The 20,685-nt window shown below is 46.4% G+C and overlaps 5 protein-coding genes across 5 annotated transcripts; 3 read left to right on the forward strand and 2 right to left on the reverse strand.

Moving 5' to 3' along the window:
* Positions 1 to 211: 211 nt before the first annotated feature.
* Positions 212 to 1,107, reverse strand: Pmar_PMAR022011 (hypothetical protein; the record flags this gene model as incomplete). The annotated part of the gene is made up of 2 exons (XM_002775942.1): positions 212 to 884; positions 992 to 1,107. 2 exons carry the CDS (start codon positions 1,105 to 1,107, stop codon positions 212 to 214), a joined length of 789 nt encoding a protein of 262 aa, XP_002775988.1.
* Positions 1,108 to 4,169: 3,062 nt separating this feature from the next.
* Pmar_PMAR022012 (hypothetical protein) lies at positions 4,170 to 4,538 on the reverse strand (the record flags this gene model as incomplete). Its single annotated transcript, XM_002775943.1, has 1 exon — positions 4,170 to 4,538. The coding sequence occupies one exon, from the start codon at positions 4,536 to 4,538 to the stop codon at positions 4,170 to 4,172; it is 369 nt and encodes a 122-aa protein (XP_002775989.1).
* A 2,465-nt stretch (positions 4,539 to 7,003) lies between these two features.
* Pmar_PMAR022013 (actin, putative) lies at positions 7,004 to 8,425 on the forward strand. The gene is made up of 3 exons (XM_002775944.1): positions 7,004 to 7,164; positions 7,213 to 7,399; positions 7,442 to 8,425. Exons 1-3 carry the CDS (start codon positions 7,043 to 7,045, stop codon positions 8,261 to 8,263), a joined length of 1,131 nt encoding a protein of 376 aa, XP_002775990.1. The 5' UTR covers positions 7,004 to 7,042; the 3' UTR covers positions 8,264 to 8,425.
* Positions 8,426 to 9,673: 1,248 nt separating this feature from the next.
* Pmar_PMAR022014 (Ran-binding protein, putative) lies at positions 9,674 to 12,741 on the forward strand. Its single transcript, XM_002775945.1, has 8 exons — positions 9,674 to 9,802; positions 9,855 to 10,249; positions 10,332 to 10,432; positions 10,948 to 10,985; positions 11,027 to 11,150; positions 11,522 to 11,612; positions 11,661 to 11,782; positions 12,670 to 12,741. Exons 1-7 carry the CDS (start codon positions 9,699 to 9,701, stop codon positions 11,756 to 11,758), a joined length of 951 nt encoding a protein of 316 aa, XP_002775991.1. The 5' UTR covers positions 9,674 to 9,698; the 3' UTR covers positions 11,759 to 11,782; positions 12,670 to 12,741.
* Positions 12,742 to 19,270: 6,529 nt separating this feature from the next.
* On the forward strand, positions 19,271 to 20,685 carry Pmar_PMAR022015 (hypothetical protein; the record flags this gene model as incomplete). Its single annotated transcript, XM_002775946.1, has 1 exon — positions 19,271 to 20,685. A coding segment is annotated over one exon (1,415 nt), but the record flags the coding sequence as incomplete, so codon positions are not given.

Raw genomic sequence — 20,685 nt, forward strand, 5'->3', positions numbered from 1 at the left:
TGATGGCCCTGTTGAGGTGGACTATGACCGACCTCTCAGCTCGCAAAGCTTCCCTTCGGAAGATGAACTTCTCGTTGTGAGTCGAGCACTGTCAGCATGAAATTCCACCTTTTTCAAAGAGTAAAAATTTTACACCACTTGGGACTGCGCATCTCGATTAGAGGCACTCCTGCGGCAGGAGTCCTGCCTCGACCACGCATGCACTCGGCGCCTAGCGGGGTGCGACCCTCTTGAACTCGATCCTTTTCTTTTGGAAGTTGGTCGTGATAGTGCTTGTAGAGGTTAGTACTGTAAGATCCCACTCTTGGCTAGGATCAGATGGGTAGACCTTGTCAGACTCCATTAGGCCAGTGTTTCTGAGGAAGCGGTCGAGCTCCACACGCCAATGATTTCCGCCGGGCCCAGGCTTCCCGAAGTCGAGATAGTAAGTGAAACCAGTAGCACTTCGTAGAAAGTACGGGCCAAGGGAAATAGAAGCAGGTTTCGGTATATCACCCCTATGATGCGGAGGCTTAGGCACGTAGATGGAGAATGCAACTTCATGATCCATGTTCACATCGTAAGTCATACTGAAGAGAGGTCCCTTGTAGACATACTTACCCGGCGGCAGGGTAGACATCACCCGCATAAACCTGAGCTCTCTCTTCCGGAAGCTCGTGGTGATAGAGTTCTTGCCGTGGTAGGTCAAGGTAACCAAGTCCCCAGGCTGGATCTCCGCCAGAGGGTTGAGGTCTTCGGGCTCAACAAGGTGAGCGTGTGCTAGCAAGAACTTGATTCTGTTGTACCAGTCATCAAAGCCCATAGAATGCTCGTCCTGGAGGATGTACACAGAGCTCGCCTTCTCCGCTAACGGGAACGGCCACGCGACGTAGCAAGCACCGGGACTGAACGTGTAAATCACAGACCGGCTACTCAGTAGCCGCTACTGGGACGCCTTGTTTCGGGTTCGCCACTCAGCGTGAAGGCAAAATCGAGTTTGTGGTCCTCGTACACATAGTAAGTCATAGTGAAGTCTCTGTTCTCGTAGACGTACTTGCCAGCGTCCTGAGCCACCGTGATGACCAGAGCCTGAGCAACTAGTAGCCAGGGCAAGGCGGGGTTTCTCATGAAAAGAGAAGAAAAGTGATCGAGGAAACTCTGGAGGAAAAAATGACCAGCAGCCTGATGCTCTGATCTTCTCAGCGGGAGATTTTGGTCGATTTAGCGCCAATAACTGGCGGCCAATGAGGTTCAAGGAGGCAATTTCACCCGCAGAGAAAGAGACACTCAATGATTTAGCCTAGTTTCAGCTGTACTTGCGCCTTGCGAGCTCGCCGCGTGCGGCACGCGGGAAACTAGCGCCGCTGGCGCCCTGGCGCCGCCCCAGGCTGGCGCCATAAGTCGCAGTGTCGCGGACGTTTCCCTGGAAACGAGTGAGGGTCTTTCGTCGAGCCCGTTGGTCAGTAAACGGATTACAACACGATCACTTAGAAAACTAAAAGAGCATTTAAAGCATGGGTGTTATGCTGCCATGGGACGAGAGACTCGTCGAGAGTAGCCAATCCGTGTTGGCGATAAACTTCATCAGCTGAAATTATGCCCGTGGGATATCACGGTGGGACTCGCCCACTCTCCGTTCACTGATCTCATTGAGCTCAGCGCATACCGGCGTATCGTCGGTGACGGTGCCGACACTATCCGACCGACGAGTAAATGTGGCCAAATATATGTGACGATCGCCTGGACGCGGTCCGGGACAGTGTTCCAGTCCGTATCTCACTCCGTGTTGTCTCCCGTCCGTGCTTATGCGTGCAGGGTGGTATGGGCATCAGCTATTTTCCATTGGCATTTCCATTCCACAAGCTCCCTCCGGCCTTGTGTTTCTCGTGTGAGATAAACCAATGGCTTATCTTGGTTCAAACCTGTGCGAAGTAGAGATGCGGTGGTAGTACCACCGCATCTCTTCGCACCGGGTACGTACCCGCATTGTACGTACACACCGTGGCACGTTGTACGCACAATAGGGCACCTCGTGGCTCAGTGCTCCTCCGGCGCAAGTCATAGACCTAGGGCTGTTTGTCGATAGGGCTAGATGGTAAGGCAAGCGAATGAAAGATCTCTCCAGCTCGGTTACTAATTTTGTTCTCGAGAATCTCTCAAGTTTCAGAATCTTGGTACAAAGCCCACGCGAACACAAATGTCGAGAGCGCAGTGCTCCCGAAGCATTGGCTTTTGAGCATCTCGGTTCAGTCAGCCTGACTGAGTCAGGTGAACCGATGAATGAGATGCCGAGAGGCTGAGTAGAACCTGTGGTGCCGTAGGTTCTGTGGAAGTATTAGCTCAACGGTGGAACTCTCCTCGTGAACCGTAGTACAGAACAAAACTGTGACCGGCGCTCCACGATTGCTCGGGAGCGCCGGTCACACCTCATTGGCAAGAACGAAGGATCACGAACTCCTTCTCAGCGATGAATTACAAGGAACAACGATTCTCGTGATCGGGATTAATGAGACGAACTCCCTATATTCAGGCAGGCGGATTTGATTGGCTTGTGCAAGTCTTGCACTGCAAGATGAGAGTCGATTCGCGAGCTGCATGAATCCGGCTGATTTAGTGCACATAGTCAGCATCGCAAGGAATAACATGCGACTGAACATTACAAGCTCCCTTGTGAACTGTGAAGCTAAAAACTTGGGGGATTTACGTCCGCAATGAGCCGGGTGGATGGAGCCCTGTATTACATGGAAAGCGCATCCAAGCATTCCTCATGGTCCACTGATCGTTAACGTCAGTAATGTGAGTGTTTTACTCGTAATTGGAGTTTGTATCGTTTCGACAGTGTTGAGATATGAAATTACCGCGGAGGGAACGCTATATGGCACGGCCAGTGCAATGATATGCAAGTGCTCATCCACAAGTACGTGATTACACTAAGACGTGCGTAATGCGCACTGTGTATGCTACAATGTGTTCCACGACCACAGGTTCATGGAGATGGCAGCGCACAGAGGATCGCCGACCAACGTACAGAACAGGTAGCATGGACCGGTGATTGACATATTGGGCGAGAACTTACGGGGAAGCTATCCAATGACGGGCGGTAGACAACAGAGACAGTAAGAAACTACGTATGGCCATGAACGGGCCGGAGCAAAGATCAGCGGGGAGAGTAAGTGAAATATGCAGCACAAATAGGCTTTGCCGCAACCACTCGAAAGAAGAGACGAAAAGAGCGGACTGAACGGAGTACGTGACCAGACTGCTTCAGTTTGACCACGAGGCGAGCGAGAGTTGGACTAAAAAAGCGCGCGCACTTTGGTTCGTCTACCACTGGGTATGGGCCATAGAACGAAAAAATGGGCAGCCCGACGGCCGATAGTTAGTTATTAGAGTCGGGGAAACGGGAAGTGGGCAAGCCCGACGGGCTCAGCATTGTCTGATAGAGTTCATGGTCACCGACGATTGTCCCATTGTCACATAAGACCTAACTTAGGTCTTATGTCACAACGAGGTGACGTAAGCTTTCAAATCTTCATCCTATCCTGAATCGGATCCTGCGAATTCCGAAGTTGCGATGATAATGTAACACCATAATATCACTGACGTTACTTCTCATTTTCGGCGAATCTTAGGAGGATTCTATGTGCATCATTCTGTCGGATTGAATTTATCCCCGACAGGTTTGACAGTCCGTTTGCCACGGCTCATAGAAGTATACGCCTTTGTCTGCAACCAACGAAGAGCTGCAGCACAGGGCCTTGCACCGGGCAGAAAAGAATTCATCGAGTATTGAACGCTCCTCCATTGGAACTTCGACGAGTCGTGTTCCGAAGATTCAAGATGCACGACTGTGACGTCGGCGGCTTTACCCTATTCGGACTGGTAGCGAACGTGACTCAACTCGTAAAACGCAAATGATATAGAATACGGGATTTGAAAAAGTCTTAGCTACTGCGCCTAGCAGAGGTCTCAGGTGACATTGCGGAATGACCTCGTGAGCTATGCTGAGTGATAGAAGTCTGTCATGGATACCATGATAATAGTCTTCCTCGTGTATCAGATACACTGTATCTGCCGAAGCAGCGCCCGAGGCATTGGACAGGGAGCCACAAGGCTCAAACATGTCAGCACGTTGTGCCCAGTAAGCGGCGCGCAAGAGCGAGGAAAAGACGGGAGTAAAAATGAACTGGTTACGCACCTCCGATGGAGAGAGCCAGGCGAGCCCTTCCGAGACTCACGAAGATAGTTTTCTCAGTGGCAAAGACCACTTTCGATAGGTCGTCAGCATCCAAACGTATGGTCGGGCAAACATTCCTGACCTGGTGGAGGAATTGGTATAAGGTACCAGCGCCGGCCGGCTCCACAGCATAGTGATCGTATAACAGACCCTTAGTGCGGCGGGAAAGCTTGAAACTTAAACGAGAGGTTCGACGCTCCTTGCACTTAACCCTCATATCTCCATACTCGTCAGAGCGTATTCTGTAACTCACCTCGAGATAGGGAGCCGCTTTCTGCTTGAATACATACTCGCCCGGTGTCAGGCTGCCTCCGACCCTCATGAACGTGATGTCTTCATTCCGGAAGGAGGTTGAGAAAGTGTCACCGCTTGTATAAGTCAGAACGGTCAAGTCCTCAGACTGAATACCACCGTACGGCTCGGAATTATCGTTGTCAATGACGTTGTTCCTCAGCAGTAACCTCTCAATAGACTTATACCAATCATGGGCACTGGCTCTTGGCCCTTCAAAGTCAATGGCGTAGGTGAAACTGTCGGTCTTTGACAAGGGGTATTGCCGGTGGGTGAACTCCTCAGGAGGCTTCCTAATGACACTGAAGCTGAAAGACGTTCGGTCCGGAGACCACCTCCTAGGGGGACTCGGAACCCAGAAAGTAAAAGCAGCTTCATGGTTCTCATCCACGTCGTAGGTTATACGGTAGTACGGTTGGTGTCGACACTCTTGAAACCCTTATGACGACCGCTTGAGAGCTCTCGGCAGAGAGAGAGTGTCCAAAAAGTGGTGCGGTCTAGGAACAGCGGGGCATTCTTGCAGCTATTGTCGGGCCACTCGATTCTTTTGAAGGCCTATAAGTATAAACCAGGCTGCAATGCAACGGTTAATGATACTATTAGTCGTCATTGTGAGGTCAGTGATGGGAATGCTCATCTAATGATCAACTGTCAAAGACCAGATCGGTCTCGCTTGGGGCCTAGTTTCGTAGACGAAAGCGGAACTCTTGGGCAAATAACAATCTGTGTGAGTCGAGGTGCAGCTATGGCTGACTACTGCGAAAAGCTCTATTTCAAAGAGCTTCCGAAAACTAGTTGCAAAAAAAAGTTTGCTGGAGACCATCGCCTCATGATAGCTAACCGAACGGGGGAAACAACTTGATTGCCAAACTTTTCGAGTCCTGAAGATGATGCTGGTCGTGGGCCACGACTCGTGGCACACCGGGCGAGGCTTGTGCGACGGTCGTAGGGTGACGCTCATGCTCATACTTTGTACGTGCACTAATCACAATTGTTAATCTTATTCATCATGTCTGTCAGTGACGAAATAGATCAGGGATTCATCGAAATAGGGAGATCTCGGACGACACTGAACTTTACAAATCCACTTAGAAAGATGAACAACAGTGCATTCGGAACCTTGTCGGTGTCATGTAACGGAATATTGGAATTGATGCGGAAAGAAAGTCTACCTCAAGCCTCTGCCGAATTTGGGAAGAATGAACTTACTGACACTATTAATACCAAGATGTGCGACATTCATCATAAAGCAATGTTGAAATCAGTAACTGCATCTGCACGTGAACATGTGGTTTAGAAAGCATATGAAAACGATGATGAAGATGTGGATAGCGACTTAGAGCAATTTACCGTCGTTCACTCTCAACATTCTGTGTTGTTGACAACAAGAATGCGTCGCTTTAATTACTATTTCTGTCTACTTTTTCATTGGTGTGGTCGCATGCATCTTCAACTTTTGATGCTCGACTAAATAAATTGGTGGATCTATTTTTTTCTCAGCAGCCACCAGTACAACTCGGAATTTCATAAGATGTGTTCGGATACGTCTGGAGGAGCTCACACTGAGAGTAACTATGGATTGACAACGAGGGACGTCCTTCAAAGTTGTCAGCTTCGTTTTACCATTTTCTTGCTGATTGAAGAAGCACAGACTTGAAACAAGACGCACAGTTCCTAAGACATCATAATAATTGAGTACTCGAACCGGCATTCAATGTCGAGCCATTGAAACTATGTAGCTATCGGTGTAAGTACTCTCATGCATGTCATGGATGGTCTTCCCGATTTACCGAGGTTGAGGCGAGGAATCCTTCCTGCACCTCCGAGCATGGCATGTGAGGTTATGTCAGGGACGGTCAGTCATAAAGACATGGATGCGTATGAGATCGCTATTCTTACTGGCACTGTAAATAACCGCATATTCGTATCTTAGGTTCAACCGAGAAAGATACGGAAGAGGTTGGGGTGACGACCTACTTGATATATTGGTTTCTGTCGCACATAATAAAGGAAGTCACAGTGACTGCCTCATAACGGCCAGACAGGTCTGTAAACATGCTAGTGGTGATGGTCAGTAGCGATGCCTTGTCGAAGCTGTTGTAAGCGAAGCACTGACCTTCTCGACAACGGCACTCTTAGTGATTTCGTGCTAGCACCAAAATACAGCGTATACCGAGGGGTAATGGGCTAATGGGTCTTCACCTTGTCGACGAGCTTCCTTGACATGTCTGAAGGAAAATCGATCGACAGCAGGGCGAGCGCTAAATCTTCGGATAAGAGTAGAATCTTGCGCACTTGCTATGTTTTTCAACCGTTTCAACATACACATCATGATTCTTGGCCTTCCATCATCATTGTCCTTAACGTTGCAATTATTAGATAGTTCACTCGCTGAGTGAGCGGGTCTCACGTCTGGGATCGTTTCTTTTTTTAGTGTTTATCTTGGTGAAAGTTGCTTGTTCATTGGTGAGCAGGTAAGACGAGTCGATGCATTTTAGCTTTCCCTGTGCTCGTTGATATCTCTTCGAATTAATCATGGCTGACGAGGAAGTTGCCGCTTTGGTCATCGATAACGGTAGTGGTATGTGCAAGGCTGGATTCGCCGGTGATGATGCTCCTCGTAGCGTCTTCCCCTCGATTGTCGGCCGACCCAAGATGTAAGTCTTCATCTGCTGCTGTTGTTTTTTCCATTGGCTACTGCTCAGGCCCGGTATCATGGTGGGTATGGACCAGAAGGACTCCTATGTTGGTGATGAGGCTCAGTCCAAGCGTGGTATTTTGACCTTGAAGTACCCGATTGAGCATGGTATCGTCACAAACTGGGATGATATGGAGAAAATCTGGCATCACACTTTCTACAACGAACTGCGTGTCTCCCCCGAGGAACACCCAGTAAGTATTTTCTCTTTCGATTTCGCTTCAATTTGGTCGTAGGTTCTACTCACTGAGGCTCCTCTCAATCCTAAGGCTAATCGCGAGCGCATGACTCAGCTCATGTTCGAGACCTTCAACGTGCCAGCTATGTATGTCCAGATTCAGGCCGTGTTGTCTCTGTATGCCTCCGGTAGAACCACCGGTATCGTTATGGACTCCGGTGATGGCGTTAGTCACACTGTTCCCATCTATGAGGGTTACGCCCTTCCTCATGCTATTCAGAGGCTCGATCTTGCTGGCCGCGATTTGACTGAGTTCATGATGAAAATCTTGACGGAGCGCGGGTACACATTCACTACTACGGCTGAGAGAGAGATCGTCCGTGACATCAAGGAGAAGTTGTCCTACGTCGCACTTGACTTCGACACTGAGATGAAGGCCGCTGCTGAGAGTAGTGAGAAGGAGAAAACGTACGAGTTGCCCGATGGCAACATTATTACTGTTGGTAACGAACGCTTCCGCTGTCCAGAAGTACTCTTCCAGCCCACTTTCATTGGTAAGGAGGCCAGCGGCATCCACGACACCACTTTCCAGTCTATCATGAAATGCGACGTGGATATCAGGAAGGATCTGTACGCTAATGTGGTCCTTTCTGGAGGGACTACGATGTTCAATGGTATCGGTGAGAGGATGACTAAGGAGCTCACTGCTCTGGCCCCCTCTACTATGAAGATCAAAGTCGTGGCTCCTCCTGAACGCAAGTACTCTGTCTGGATTGGAGGCTCTATTTTGTCCTCTTTGTCGACCTTCCAGCAGATGTGGATTTCTAAGCAGGAGTATGACGAGTCTGGACCTACTATTGTGCATCGTAAATGCTTCTAAATGCATGTGTCATCAGCAATGGGGTGAAGCACTGCCTTTTCGAGGTGGTGAATCTCTTCGTTGTATTATTACTACTTACTGGTTACCCATGGGCAATAGGCCTACTACTTTTGTGAAGGATGGTGTTGGGGATTGCACGAGTGCTACTGTTGCAAACTATAGAACGATGACAACGCTTCCAGAGTAATTATTTAATATTTTGTTATTGCGTTTTGCAGTGAGGGGAATGCGGATAGGCTTTTTCGGTGAGAAAATGAGGGTCCAAGAATTAAAACTCTTCGGAGTATTCAATTAAGGAGTCTATTCGATAGGACTGTACTTGTAAATTTGATTTTGCTATAGACCTAGGCTATCCATGCACAGGTGGTTCTGTGTTGTGTGACGCCGAAATCGAAATGGTAAAGGCAAGAGAGCTTCCGTCGGAGTAGTCGGGTGTAGATTTTATATGTGATATACCCCTGGACAACAGCGAGAGAATAATCGTCATATTGTAGATCGTGACATGCAGGAATGAGGATTTACGTCGCCAACTCAACATTGGGGAATTTCTGTCGTGCAATTTGCAAGAAATAGCGGAATGGACGAAAAATCGCAGTTGAAGTGAAAGAGTTTAAGTAGTGGTTTAGTGTAGTTCAGAAGCCAGGGGGATGTGAATGATCTTGTCTTGAGAAATCATCAATAAATTGTAACTGGGTTTCGACTAGTTAGTATTTGCTCGAGTGATGAGTTTGAGGCAGCGAAGTACTTGGGCTTGCTAGTTTGCATAACAGCAGTGTGGGAGTATATGTTCGCGTTCCTCACCTGAGCTTGGGAGTTCCCTTCAGGAGCTTATACGCGAATTCGGGTAGAAATGTACAGAGACCGATGGGAATTTCCCCAAAATTTCCTTAGAATTTTCATACTGTCACCAACATTTGTGGTTTACCAAGTGCATACTTCCCCGCACTGAATAGCAGTTCTACCCGGCAGTTTCTGTGCTTCCCTGGGGTGAGGTACTATTGTGTTCGCTTTTTGAGGATGGTGTTGGGTGAGCTCGCTTGAGTTTACAAGTATGGTGGTAGGGAACGGGAAAGTTGGGAAATTACCAACTAAATGTTGTTGAGATGGGGATAGGCTCTTGAAAGTTTACAACTAGTGTGTGTGTGAGTTTGAAGTCCCACGCCGACAACACGGATTAGTTAGAATCGCATCGATGGACATGGGCTCCCAAGGGATCAGTTCTAGCCCTTTGAATGTCTACTTTCATAATGCCAATGAGTTTTGGCTGAACTAGAGTTGATTGAGAATATGTATAATTATGAAGTTTGGTAGTTCTTTGGTAGGGATAGGTGAGCTGAACTAGGGGGCGTTCTGTATGAGGGCAGGTTGAAAATTATTTGCAGTCGTGTTGGTTGCATAAACATTTCTCACAGTACTCCACTGTACTCTTTCCTCCATGCAAAACGACGACACCATATGGACGTGCATTGGACCCGGCAAGGGCTTCTGCAGCTTCAAGGTGAAACGGAAGGATCCTCCACAAGTCTTTTGTACCAACAAGTAGTACCTTCTTCCATTTCAAGTGTTGTTGAGATTGGAGTGGTATGAGCAGATACAACGTTACTGGTGTGTGCAGCAAGGTTACCTGTCCTCTCGCTAACAGCAACTATGCGACTGTTATTGAGGATGAGGGCGTTTGCTATCTTCATATCAAAACGGTTGAGCGCGCGCACAGTCCGAAGAAGCTTTGGGAGAAAATCAAGTTGAGCAAGAACTACGCTGAGGCTCTGCAACAGATTGACAAAGCGTTGGAGTTTTGGCCGAGCCATCAGATCAATCGATGCAAACAGAGGCTTACGCGGCTGAGGCAGACTTTGATTAGAGCGAGGAAGTTGGAGATGCGGGATGAGAAGAAGGAGATGAGTGTAGTGAAGAAGAAGACGGAGAAGAGGGAGAGGAATAGGGAGGCTCATGCATTGAGAGCGGCTAAGGTTGAGGAATCAATTGGTAAGAAGTGGGGAAGGAGTGGTATTCCGGAGTATTACGGTGAATTTCTCGAACACGTGTATTTTCCGACACTGGTTGTTAGGCACAGCGCTGTTGGCGCGGCTACGTAAGGGTACTTATGGTGAGCTGTATAAGAATAAGGAGGTGGAGGAGGAAGAAGAAGAAGAACTTGAGGAAGGACTGGTAGGAACAACTGTTGGGATTTAATCACTACGTGTGCTATTATCGGGTGGTGGAAAGATATGCACATGGTCATCAACCACATGTGTTGGTGATGACAATATGAAAATTCTGGGAGAATTTTCATATGTTTGTATACATCTTTACGCCAAGTCGTGTGTGATTTTCGGTGTGGGAAAATATCCACATGGTCAGCTATTGGGAATTTCTGGTTGGTTTCTATACACCCTTACTCGAACTCGTCTATAAACTTGTATAATTAGCCTTGGAAACTTCTGAGCTCAGCTGAGAAAAGCGAACATATATATATCACTGAGCGGGAGTGTTATGGAATACATTCACCAAAACTCAACATCGTTAAGTGGCCTTAGCCTTGAGTTCGATGAGAGCGTAGCGAACATATTTGTTATTAAGATTGGGTATTGGCTGAGACTTCGATCAGCTTTTTGTAGCAGTAGTAAAGTAGTGGAATTGATCGTTGTTGTGAAAATTAATTATTTTTGTTTTCCCTCTTTTAGGAAGCGGATCACCTGAGTGGCGAATCGGAGGACGAAGAGTAGGAAGCTCTTACTACCGTATTGTACTCACTTTTCTCAGGTATGAGGTGGAGGAAGAGGATGAGCTTGAAGCTATGATGGCCGATGGAAAAAGCAATTTCGTAGCGGCTGGTGATGATGATGATAATGATGATGAGTCGTCGGATGAGGAGGAAGGGGAAGAGGTAGTAGTGTGGTTGGACGGAGTTACTTGTCGTTGTCAGTGGAGTGATACGCGTGTGATTTTATAGAATGATGATTGATCGAAATTGATCTCATACACTCAGTCGGTTTTAATGGAGTTATAGTATCGCGAGATTACTTCAGTTTATGATGTGCAGGATTCGTCGAACGTTTATGCAAAGATTAGAATAGTCGGTTACAGAATCGTGTGATGTTTCGGAGAAGTGGGTTTTGGTACTCTTTGAAACTACTCGAGCTGGTGGAAGTCGGTGATGGGAATGGAATTTTTCGCGTGTCATGATTTTGCCATGCAATATTTCGGGAGAGTTTTGTGACAGAAATTCGGAGTAATTCCGTTTTCTTTGTGTGTTAGATTGACGAGGAAATGGAGGATATCGAAGATCAATCCGATCTTATAGCAGCGCTGGGTGGCTCTAAGGCTGGTGGTGACTCGTCACGGAAAAGTAGGGCGTATGTTTAGTACTTTCATACTTACTATATATCATGTGTAGTGCCACGTGTTGAGGTGGAGTACGAGTATGAAGAGGAAGCTCAGCAGAAGCCACGAATGGTCTCTGTACGGAGCCATAATAAGGGTGGATCGCGATGAAGGGCTAGTTGTGATGATAGCACTGTAATAAAGGGGGTAGCTTTCACGAAATATTCGCTCTCGGGAGGAGGAGTAGTTGGTAGTATCATGTGAGAATATGTAAATCCACGATGATTAGAAAAGAGTACCGTCGGGAGGAGGTAGTGTTTTTGTATAGGAAGTAGTATTTACTGTATAGGAAAAATAGTAACATTTTCAAATTATTTGGTAGTATGTTCCTTGGCGAGTAGTACTTTGTTTAGTATTTACGAACACTGAGTGATACTTCATAGTGTACATGCATCGGAGTGTCACGACCCGTTTTACGTGAAGTGGCGTAAAAGTCGGTGAAAAACGCGATATTCGCGCTACGCAGTAGTCGTAAAATATGTTTTTCACTAGTGTTTTTCATATCACTAGGGTGAAACGAAATTATATAGTTACTATATTATTACTGTATCATAACTTAAATAGTATATAGAAAAATACTATATAGTAATAATATATTATTACTATATAGTTACTACTGTAATAAAATAGTAGGATCCTCAGGGAAGTTTTATATATCCTCGTAAGGTTGAAATTACGGCGCCCGTATCAGCACGAATGAGGAAGCTGTTCTGTGTTTTACTGCTACTCTATATATTACGTATAACTTGTATATTGTATAACACTTCGGAGTTTTACTCGTTTACGTGGAGTGGCGTAAAACTAGGTGAAAAACGCGATATTCGCGTTGATATGCAGTAGTCGTAAAATATGTTTTTCACTAGTGTTTTTCATATCACTAAGGTCGTGAAACTCCGTTATGTATAACGTGTATATGGTCGTGGCTTTATGACACATTTTGCTGAATGTGTTGATGATAAGTTGTAGTGAATTGGTCCTAATTTTGCGATAGTTAATGGTGCGTAATGGGCGCTCTACTTCAGGTTGCAATCATCGCCAAGGAATTGTTACTGTTGTTGGTTATACCACTCCTTCCGCAGTTGTCTGCTCGACACACTGTTACACGTTTCTACTCGATCATCTTAGTGTTGGTTTCTTCAATAAACGTTTTAGAAATTAGTATTTTGGGGGTATAATGGAGGTTCTCGGATGACTAATGGAGGACGTTGACGAGCTGGTGGAGTACTGATAGGTGTTGCGGTTTTTGGAGTATGGACTCGAGCGATGCACGGTTGGAGTTGTGAATACCAACTATTACTGGAAAAATATCTCTTGAATGCGAGCTCGCTGAGCTGAGCTCAGGCCTGCTGACGAACATGACGTTATTCAGTTTTGTTATATGTCTTGTGTTATGCTACATTGCTCTCAAACATACCTTCCCATCAGGATCATGGCGCTTGGATTCATGATGGATCATGGATTGACCATTCCCCACAGAGGAATGTTTAATTCAGGGTGAGAATGAGTGATACTCATTCTCATTAAGTATCGTAAAGATGAATAGTTAATATTTTGTTATGAGGTTCTACCGCACTTCCTCTCTGTTTAGTCCCTTTGGGTAGACTCGAGCGCTAAGACTGACACGATGAATGTGTTGGAGAAGCTCGGTCAATGAGATTTCGGAGGATCTCAAACTACACTAGTAGGTCGATTGAATGTTATATGTCTGGAGAATATTCACTTGTGGATAACTTTTGAAGGTTGAATCGCAGTGTGAGAAAATATGTACATGCTCATCAACTACATGTGTTGATGACGAAATGAAAATTCCGAGGGAAAATTTTCATTGGTTTCTGTACACTTCTACCTGATTCCTGTAGTTAGTGAGCAAACTATCGAGTTCAGCTGAGGGAAGCGTGCATATAGTCGGACTATAATAGTCCAACACTGTTAGATCGATCCATTCAGGAGAGTCCGATAACAAATAATGATTATGATGATGATTACGATGATGATTCCATAATGATGATAATCATGATGAGTTTACTGATGGACCAACAGTGCAGTAGCTAGGCTTACCATCAGTGATGATGAGCCTAGCTATTTTCGTCAATTGTGGTAATATTATTATATATTTTCCTCAGTGGAATCTCGTATCTTATACAGGTTTCCAAGAAATCATGGCTAACGCCTGTTGCTTTTTTGTCGAGTTTCATTTTGCTATGGAATTATCTAAGTTTTATTGTGCTTATTTGACCATAACTTTCCCGCTACCGTGGAAGCTGCATAAATACGAGCCTCGTCCTAGCCACGGATGGATGTTGCGATTGATGGTCTTATCGTCGTCAGCCAATGAGATGATATCTTCTGATCTGCTCTCGACAATTTGGGAATATCTTATTCCTTCTACGCTATCTATTCGTTTTCTCGAGGAAGAGGTTCGAGTTCATCGTCAAGACGCACCGATTTTGGATATTGCTAGCGATGGTGAAGATATATATGTGCTATCTCAACGGTCCGATAAGATCCTGATAGTGACTCCGTGGGGCGTTCACGAAACACCTTCACTCGGTGGGATAATCATCGCAATAACAGCAGCTGAATTGATGGTTGGGCGAATCTTCGCACTGCGTGAAGACGCGGCAATCATAGAGGTGGAGAGTAGTACACAAGCGATTAAGATAATTCATAAAGCATCTCGAATGGGGAGTGTTCAAACGCATTGTCGCCACTTTGCGGTTGTTGAGGGAATGGAAGCTTTGGCTTGTCTGACGTGCAGTGAATCCATTGAAGTTATTGATATTTCTGGTGGAGTTTCATGGAGGTCTACGACTTTGGATTTGCCGAGAAAATCGCAATTTGGTGGTGTTTTTGCGGTAACTGCTGGGCGAAGTGAGAACGAAGTGATTATTTTCACTGCTGAACAACCAATGACAATCCGACGGTACCGGGCGAATGTATTGGATAATACTATAACTAAACTAGGGTATCTTTCGCTCCAATGGAACAGCAAAATAGAATATATTTTTTCGCTCCAGATGGTTACCATCGATGGAAAGCCGATGTTGGTATTGGGAGCTCTCGGGAGAGTTGTTGTGGTTGATGTAAAGGAGGAAAAAATTAGTGCGATTTGGGATAATCATCGGTGTTTCAGCTGGTATCACTTAGTGAAGTATGACGTATCGGGAAAGTTTTTGTTCTTTTCTTGTGTTAATTCGAAATTGCACCATAAAGTGTATAAACAGAAAATTGTCACTAATGTGATTGAGAAAGGGAAGGAGATGAATGAGAGGTCCAAAGCAAAACGCGGGTTCGATCCCTGGTAGGGGCATTTCATTATTGATATTTTTATGTACCATATGTGCAGTACTGATAATCGCTTCAAGGTGGGATTTGGTTATTCAAGTTGGGGGCTAAGTCCGAAGACTTGATCAATTAAGAACGGGCGGATGCATATCAATAAATTAATAAGTGATCTCGAATGAGGACAACCGGGCTAATTACACTCAGCATCACCACCCGTTCGTCGGGGACAGGTGATGGGATGAACAAGCATAGTGCGCCGCTTTCGATTCTGGCCAGTATGACTAATAATCAATGCAGATGAGTATTCTTCAACGTCTATGCCGATTTCCGAAAAGTAGGCGACTCAACCGGAGCGGGAAAAACGCTGTGAGAATAAAACGATATGGTCTTCGGGTGAATAGTATCAAATCAAGAGTCTCAACTCGAACGGCCAGGCCACGGTTGACATGAGATTATCCGCTCGCTCGCACTTCAGCCTGGAGTGATGGTTCCTCTTGAACGGAGTGCACCTGATAGTGAACAGCACGGATAGCTGTACGTGTAGAGCGGCGCATAGAACGAAAGGGCCAACTTCTACTTTGATGACTCGAGGCCTATTCGTCAGGATGAACTCATTTTCTTGCGAGTCCTGTGTGCCGGTCACTTTCTATTGTATTTTCACAATGCGGCTCCTCATTGAAACTTCCTTAACTGAACTCGAAGTAGCAACATATATGTACATCACAACATCGAACATGAATCACAACACACGTTCAAGTGTTACCAACACTCCACCGAGCTTGATACGAATTTTATCATCACCCACACGACATAGTTCCACGTTCGATAGGGTAGCGGCGAAGCCTAAACTGGTCGCTCGGGCTGCCCAGGTGAAGACAGCTTCATCAGTCTTGGTGTACGCGTCAACTTTGTAACAGCCCTTGCCACTCTCCCCGACTTTTTTTAATTTCATCACTCCAGTGGAGCGAGCCGGTTCACTTGTGAATGGTTTCAACTCAAGTTTCACTTCGAGTTGTCCAACGACACTCAAGGTCACACTGACCCTTCGAGGGGAGCGATATTCTCCCATGTACTTGCCCCACAGAGGACCCCTATTCTGGAAAGCTCGCAACAATCTTTGAATAAGCCGTATGGACCTATTCAAACCAAACTCGAGGCTTCCTTCCTGCTTTGATGCTTGATCGTTCCCATCGGCTCTCCTCTTCGATGGTGACGATGATGCTTGGTCGTTCCCATCGGCTCTCCTCTTTGATGGTGACGATAATGATGCTTGGTCGTTCCCATCGGCTCTCCTCTTTGATGATGACGATGATGATGTTCGGTCGTTCCCATCGGCTCTCCTCTTTGATGATGACGATGATGCTTGGTCGTTCCCATCGGCTCTCCTCTTTGATGGTGACGATAATGATGCTTGGTCGTTCCCATCGGCTCTCCTCTTTGATGATGACGATGATGATGTTCGGTCGTTCCCATCGGCTCTCCTCTTCGGTGATGACGATGATGCTTGGTCGTTTCCATCGGCTCTCCTCTTTGATGATGGTACTTCACCGTCTCCATTAGTTCTCCGCTTAGTTGGTGATGCTTGGTAGTTTTCATCCGCTCTACTTTCCCGCGAGAAGGGAGGTTCACTGATTCTCGCAGCGGCAATAGGGGCTGCCCCAACTGGTAGTGGAGCCGTCGGGCGGAGACGATATTCCTGGCCTGCTATACACAGCCACAGAGATCGCCCTCGAACCTCCAGTTGGATCGAAAAGGTCGACACGGGCTTTCTAAAAATAGCCGTCATACTTTTGCAGAAGCCGGCAAACTTTCTGAGGTTACCCTGTAGCTGTCGAAGGACGAAAACACCAGGGCGAGCTTCAAAACCCTCCAGTGCTGGTGACGTAAGGTGAGTTCGACTTTTGCTGACGTTCAGGATTATCTGCTCCCCTTTGGCTTCCATCTCAACAGTACAATTCGAAGGGCCATTCTCAGCAACATACACGGCTGGTTGTAAGTATAGCCTCTTGGTGAGCGTAGAAGTTCCAATAGCAAGGATCTGGGTTATGATAGACGACTTCATCCTCAAGAGACAGGGAAAGCTAGAAATGAGATCAACCTAATTGGTACCTTACTCGCTCGTCTTCTCGAGCGTCGGTGAATTTCCTGTCTCATTTGATGAATTATTGTGGATTAGCACTGAAGCCATGTCTAGGCCGCCACAGAGCAGAGTTTCTAGGGCATGACTTCCGATCGAGTGGGATCTGTGGTGAGGTAGATCATCATATTAACACAGTCTTCATTGGTTGGGAGTGAAGCAATTGCTAGTGTACAATGGCAGCGTGATGAGGCTACCAATCGTCGTTCCTACCTAGCGGGAGTAAAAACTGGAAGTCAAGTATTTACACTCATAAAGCCTTGGTTCATCCCATTAGGTTTTCAGGGAGTTGATCGATCACTATCGCCCAATAGTTATGTGGTGTGGAATCCGTCTGCCCAATCTGTCCCTCCTAGCTATGGCTAGTAGGAGGTGTACTGTTGCTGTTGTATTCCTCCAAATAGTAACGCTCTGGCTAGTGTTATAAGGCAATGTCATCAGGAACTGTGGTGTCGAACAGCGGCCCAACGGGTGATCCGAGTGATAACTAAACCTAGCTTCGAAAGCTGCGAGGCATGGAGGAGATCAGTCATCGAATCTTAGAAAAACAGTTCAATATGAACTACCCCTACTTGAGGAGCTCTTCGCGATCAGGCGCGTTGTTCTGTTCAACAGCATCAAGGCCCGCTCCACCGCATCGTATTAGTCATTTGGGAGTGTTGAGTGAGACTGAGTGTTAGCCAACTAGGCAGCAGAGGGCGGTGATAATACCGAACCTCACAATACGCCGTGCATTGGCTCAACACCACAGTCACATTGCCTAGCACGCAGGCACCATCACACACGGAGAACGCCCCGTTCAGGGGATTCCTGAAAATCCCTGGTTCCCTCCCAGCAGTCGTCATCACCAACACTCTGACTTGTTGCAAGTAGATGACGGCATTAGAGTGGCAAGCTAGTGCTAGTGCACTTATAAGCGAGATATGCGATTACACGGTAAGCACGGTGGTGCTGGAGAGCGGCTGTTTCCTCAGCAAACCGAAGTGACTTTGTGCAATGTGATCGGAAAAAATGGGCTCATCCCTCGAAATTTCTCAGCGTTGAGAAGTCTAAACTTTCTCTCCAGTTGCTTGCACCTTGTCTCGTCCTCGAGATGTTCTTCCAACTACACGTCCTATTGGCGGCTCTCATCTGTAACCTCGCTCGGCCGTCGATCGTCTGATAGTCGCCTTTCCAGGACAGGTTCAAACTAATGATATTCCCCCACCATGTAACAAACGATTTGATGAAGCCAATGGTTACGATCCAGCCGCTATTGTCTGTCGTCCGCTATGTATGGTATTACATCTGAGGCAGGCGAACATATAGTCCAAAACTGTCCGACCACCTGAGGAAAAATGTCAGTCCTGCCGAAAAGCTCCGCAGGGGTATCAGTTGGTTGATGTCTTCCGAATCCCTACAGAGTGCACAAGTTGTGTAGCACTAAAATGGAGTCTTGATATTAGCTTGAGGTTTGCTGATGATCTTATGAGTATAATTGTGGAAAGAATCTCTAGACTTCATTTTCTGACTTCTGTAAAAGATAACACTATTACTGTTACCCTTAGCCAGTCTTAGTATGGGTTTCTTAGCCCCAGCGTGCCGCCAGCCATGTTATTTTGCTCGCGCTTATGTGTCGAAGTGAACTGAGATCTCTGGAATGCATCGCACAGATTCATAATTGTCATCAGTAACGAGACTCAATCGATACTTGATTTCCCTAGGAGTGTTCGGTGAGGAAAAGTATGTTCGGTTTCCTCAGCCGAGCTCAGAAGCTTTCTTGCTACTCTATGGGAGTTTACTTATGACTCAGGGTTGAAGTGTACAGAAACCAACACAAATTTCCTCAATTGTCATCAACACTAATAGTGATTGATCATATACATAGTTTTCCTACACTGCTGCCAGTAGTCAGAAGTATGATCACTGAACATCATTTTTTCCTTGGTGACTTAGACACGTTGTTTTCCAGACACTTGAAAAACAAAGAGAACCCCGTCTCGCATATTGCAGACTTCGAATGAACGACATGAAGCGCCACATTTTGGAGGTCACAATGCTTTTTCATATTTTGTGTGATGATTACGCTAGTCGTTGAATATACCCCAGCTGATGCACACAATGTGCGCTACTTCGTCCTACAAAAAATGTGGTGTGTTTTTGTTGAGCGCTTTTGATCTAATTTTCTCTCGCAGTTCCTCTTATTTTATTAAAACCCAAGGATGTTATTCTTCTTGAGTTGGTTCTTGCTCGCCCTCATTTCGTCCTTCGTTTTGGCCGACGTCAACGATGCCGTCGATCGTCTGATAGCCGCCCTTCCAGGACAGGTCCAAACTAATGATATTCCCCCACCATATAACACCCGATTTGATGAAGCCAATGGTTACGATCCAGCCGCTATGGTTTACGTGTCTTCAGCTGAGGATATTATTATTGCCTTGAAGATATGTTACGAGGAAGATACTCCTGTAGCTCTGAGGAGTAATGGTGGCCACTCTTATATCGGACAATCTACAGTCAACGGAGGGGTCATCATCAACTTCTCAGAATTGAAGAGTTTCGATGTTACTTATAATGATGATGGTCGGTACGTCGCTAAGATGGGCTCTGGTTTGATGTTGTTGGAAGTGTACTCGAGGCTTGCTCGTCATGATCCCCCACTAGGGTTGGCTGCAGGCTCTGGTTCTTCCGTTGGTTTAGCTGGTTTAACCTCTGGTGGTGGCCATGGTCTGTCTTCCGCTATGTATGGTGTCACATCTGATAGAATTGTTGCTGCTGAGGTTGTGGTCTACAATCGTGAGAATGGTCAGTTTGAATTGGTTACTGCTACCGGTTACAATGAGTATTCTGATCTTCTCTTTGCTGTCCGTGGTGGTATGGGTGGTAACTATGGTGCATTAGTTTCACTAAGTTATGACGCCTTTCCTGTCACTAACGTGGTTATTATTTCCGGTAAGAACTTCGATTCGAATCCTTCCTTACAAGCTCAGAGGATTAAAGCCTTTCAAGAATTTATGCACTCCGATGCTGCCGGTCCTGAGATGTTCGGAATCGGTAAATTCTTAGGCGGTGGTGGGATTCAGTACAGCGCTCAGTGCATCTGTGATGATGTTACTGGTGATTGTACGGCCTGTCATGGTAAATTGGATGCGATGCAAGCTGCCGTCGGCCTGGCTAATCCTCTACGTGTCGAGCAAGACTTTGGAAAGGCCATGTGGTACTGGGCTGATTGCACTTCCGATTCTTGGATGGACTTCTACCCTTCTGATGGTGTAGCTAACTGCAGTGAGGAGGATCTCCAAGATGCTATGGAAAAGTGTTGGTCATTTGATAGAGATGTTTACGGTGGCCCCTATAAGGCGAAGTCCATCTACTTCCCCAAGGATATGAGCATTGAAACTTTGGAGTATCTCGCTGAAGCCTCGGTCGACCCAGTGTGTCAAAATCCTGGTGATTGTGTGATGCTCTTAGACTTCTACGGTCATGTCATGTCAGAAGAGCCCGAGGACTGTGACCCAAGTGATGGCAAGTGTACCTCTTTCGATCACCGAACGCCCGGGTGGCACCTGCAAATGTTGGATATTTGGGATAAGGATGAGCCAACTCCCACTGACAAACTTGCATGGATTCAGCAGAC

Source organism: Perkinsus marinus (genome assembly GCF_000006405.1).
Source record: "Perkinsus marinus ATCC 50983 genomic scaffold scf_1104296955136, whole genome shotgun sequence".
Taxonomy (NCBI): Eukaryota; Perkinsozoa; order Perkinsida; family Perkinsidae; genus Perkinsus; species Perkinsus marinus.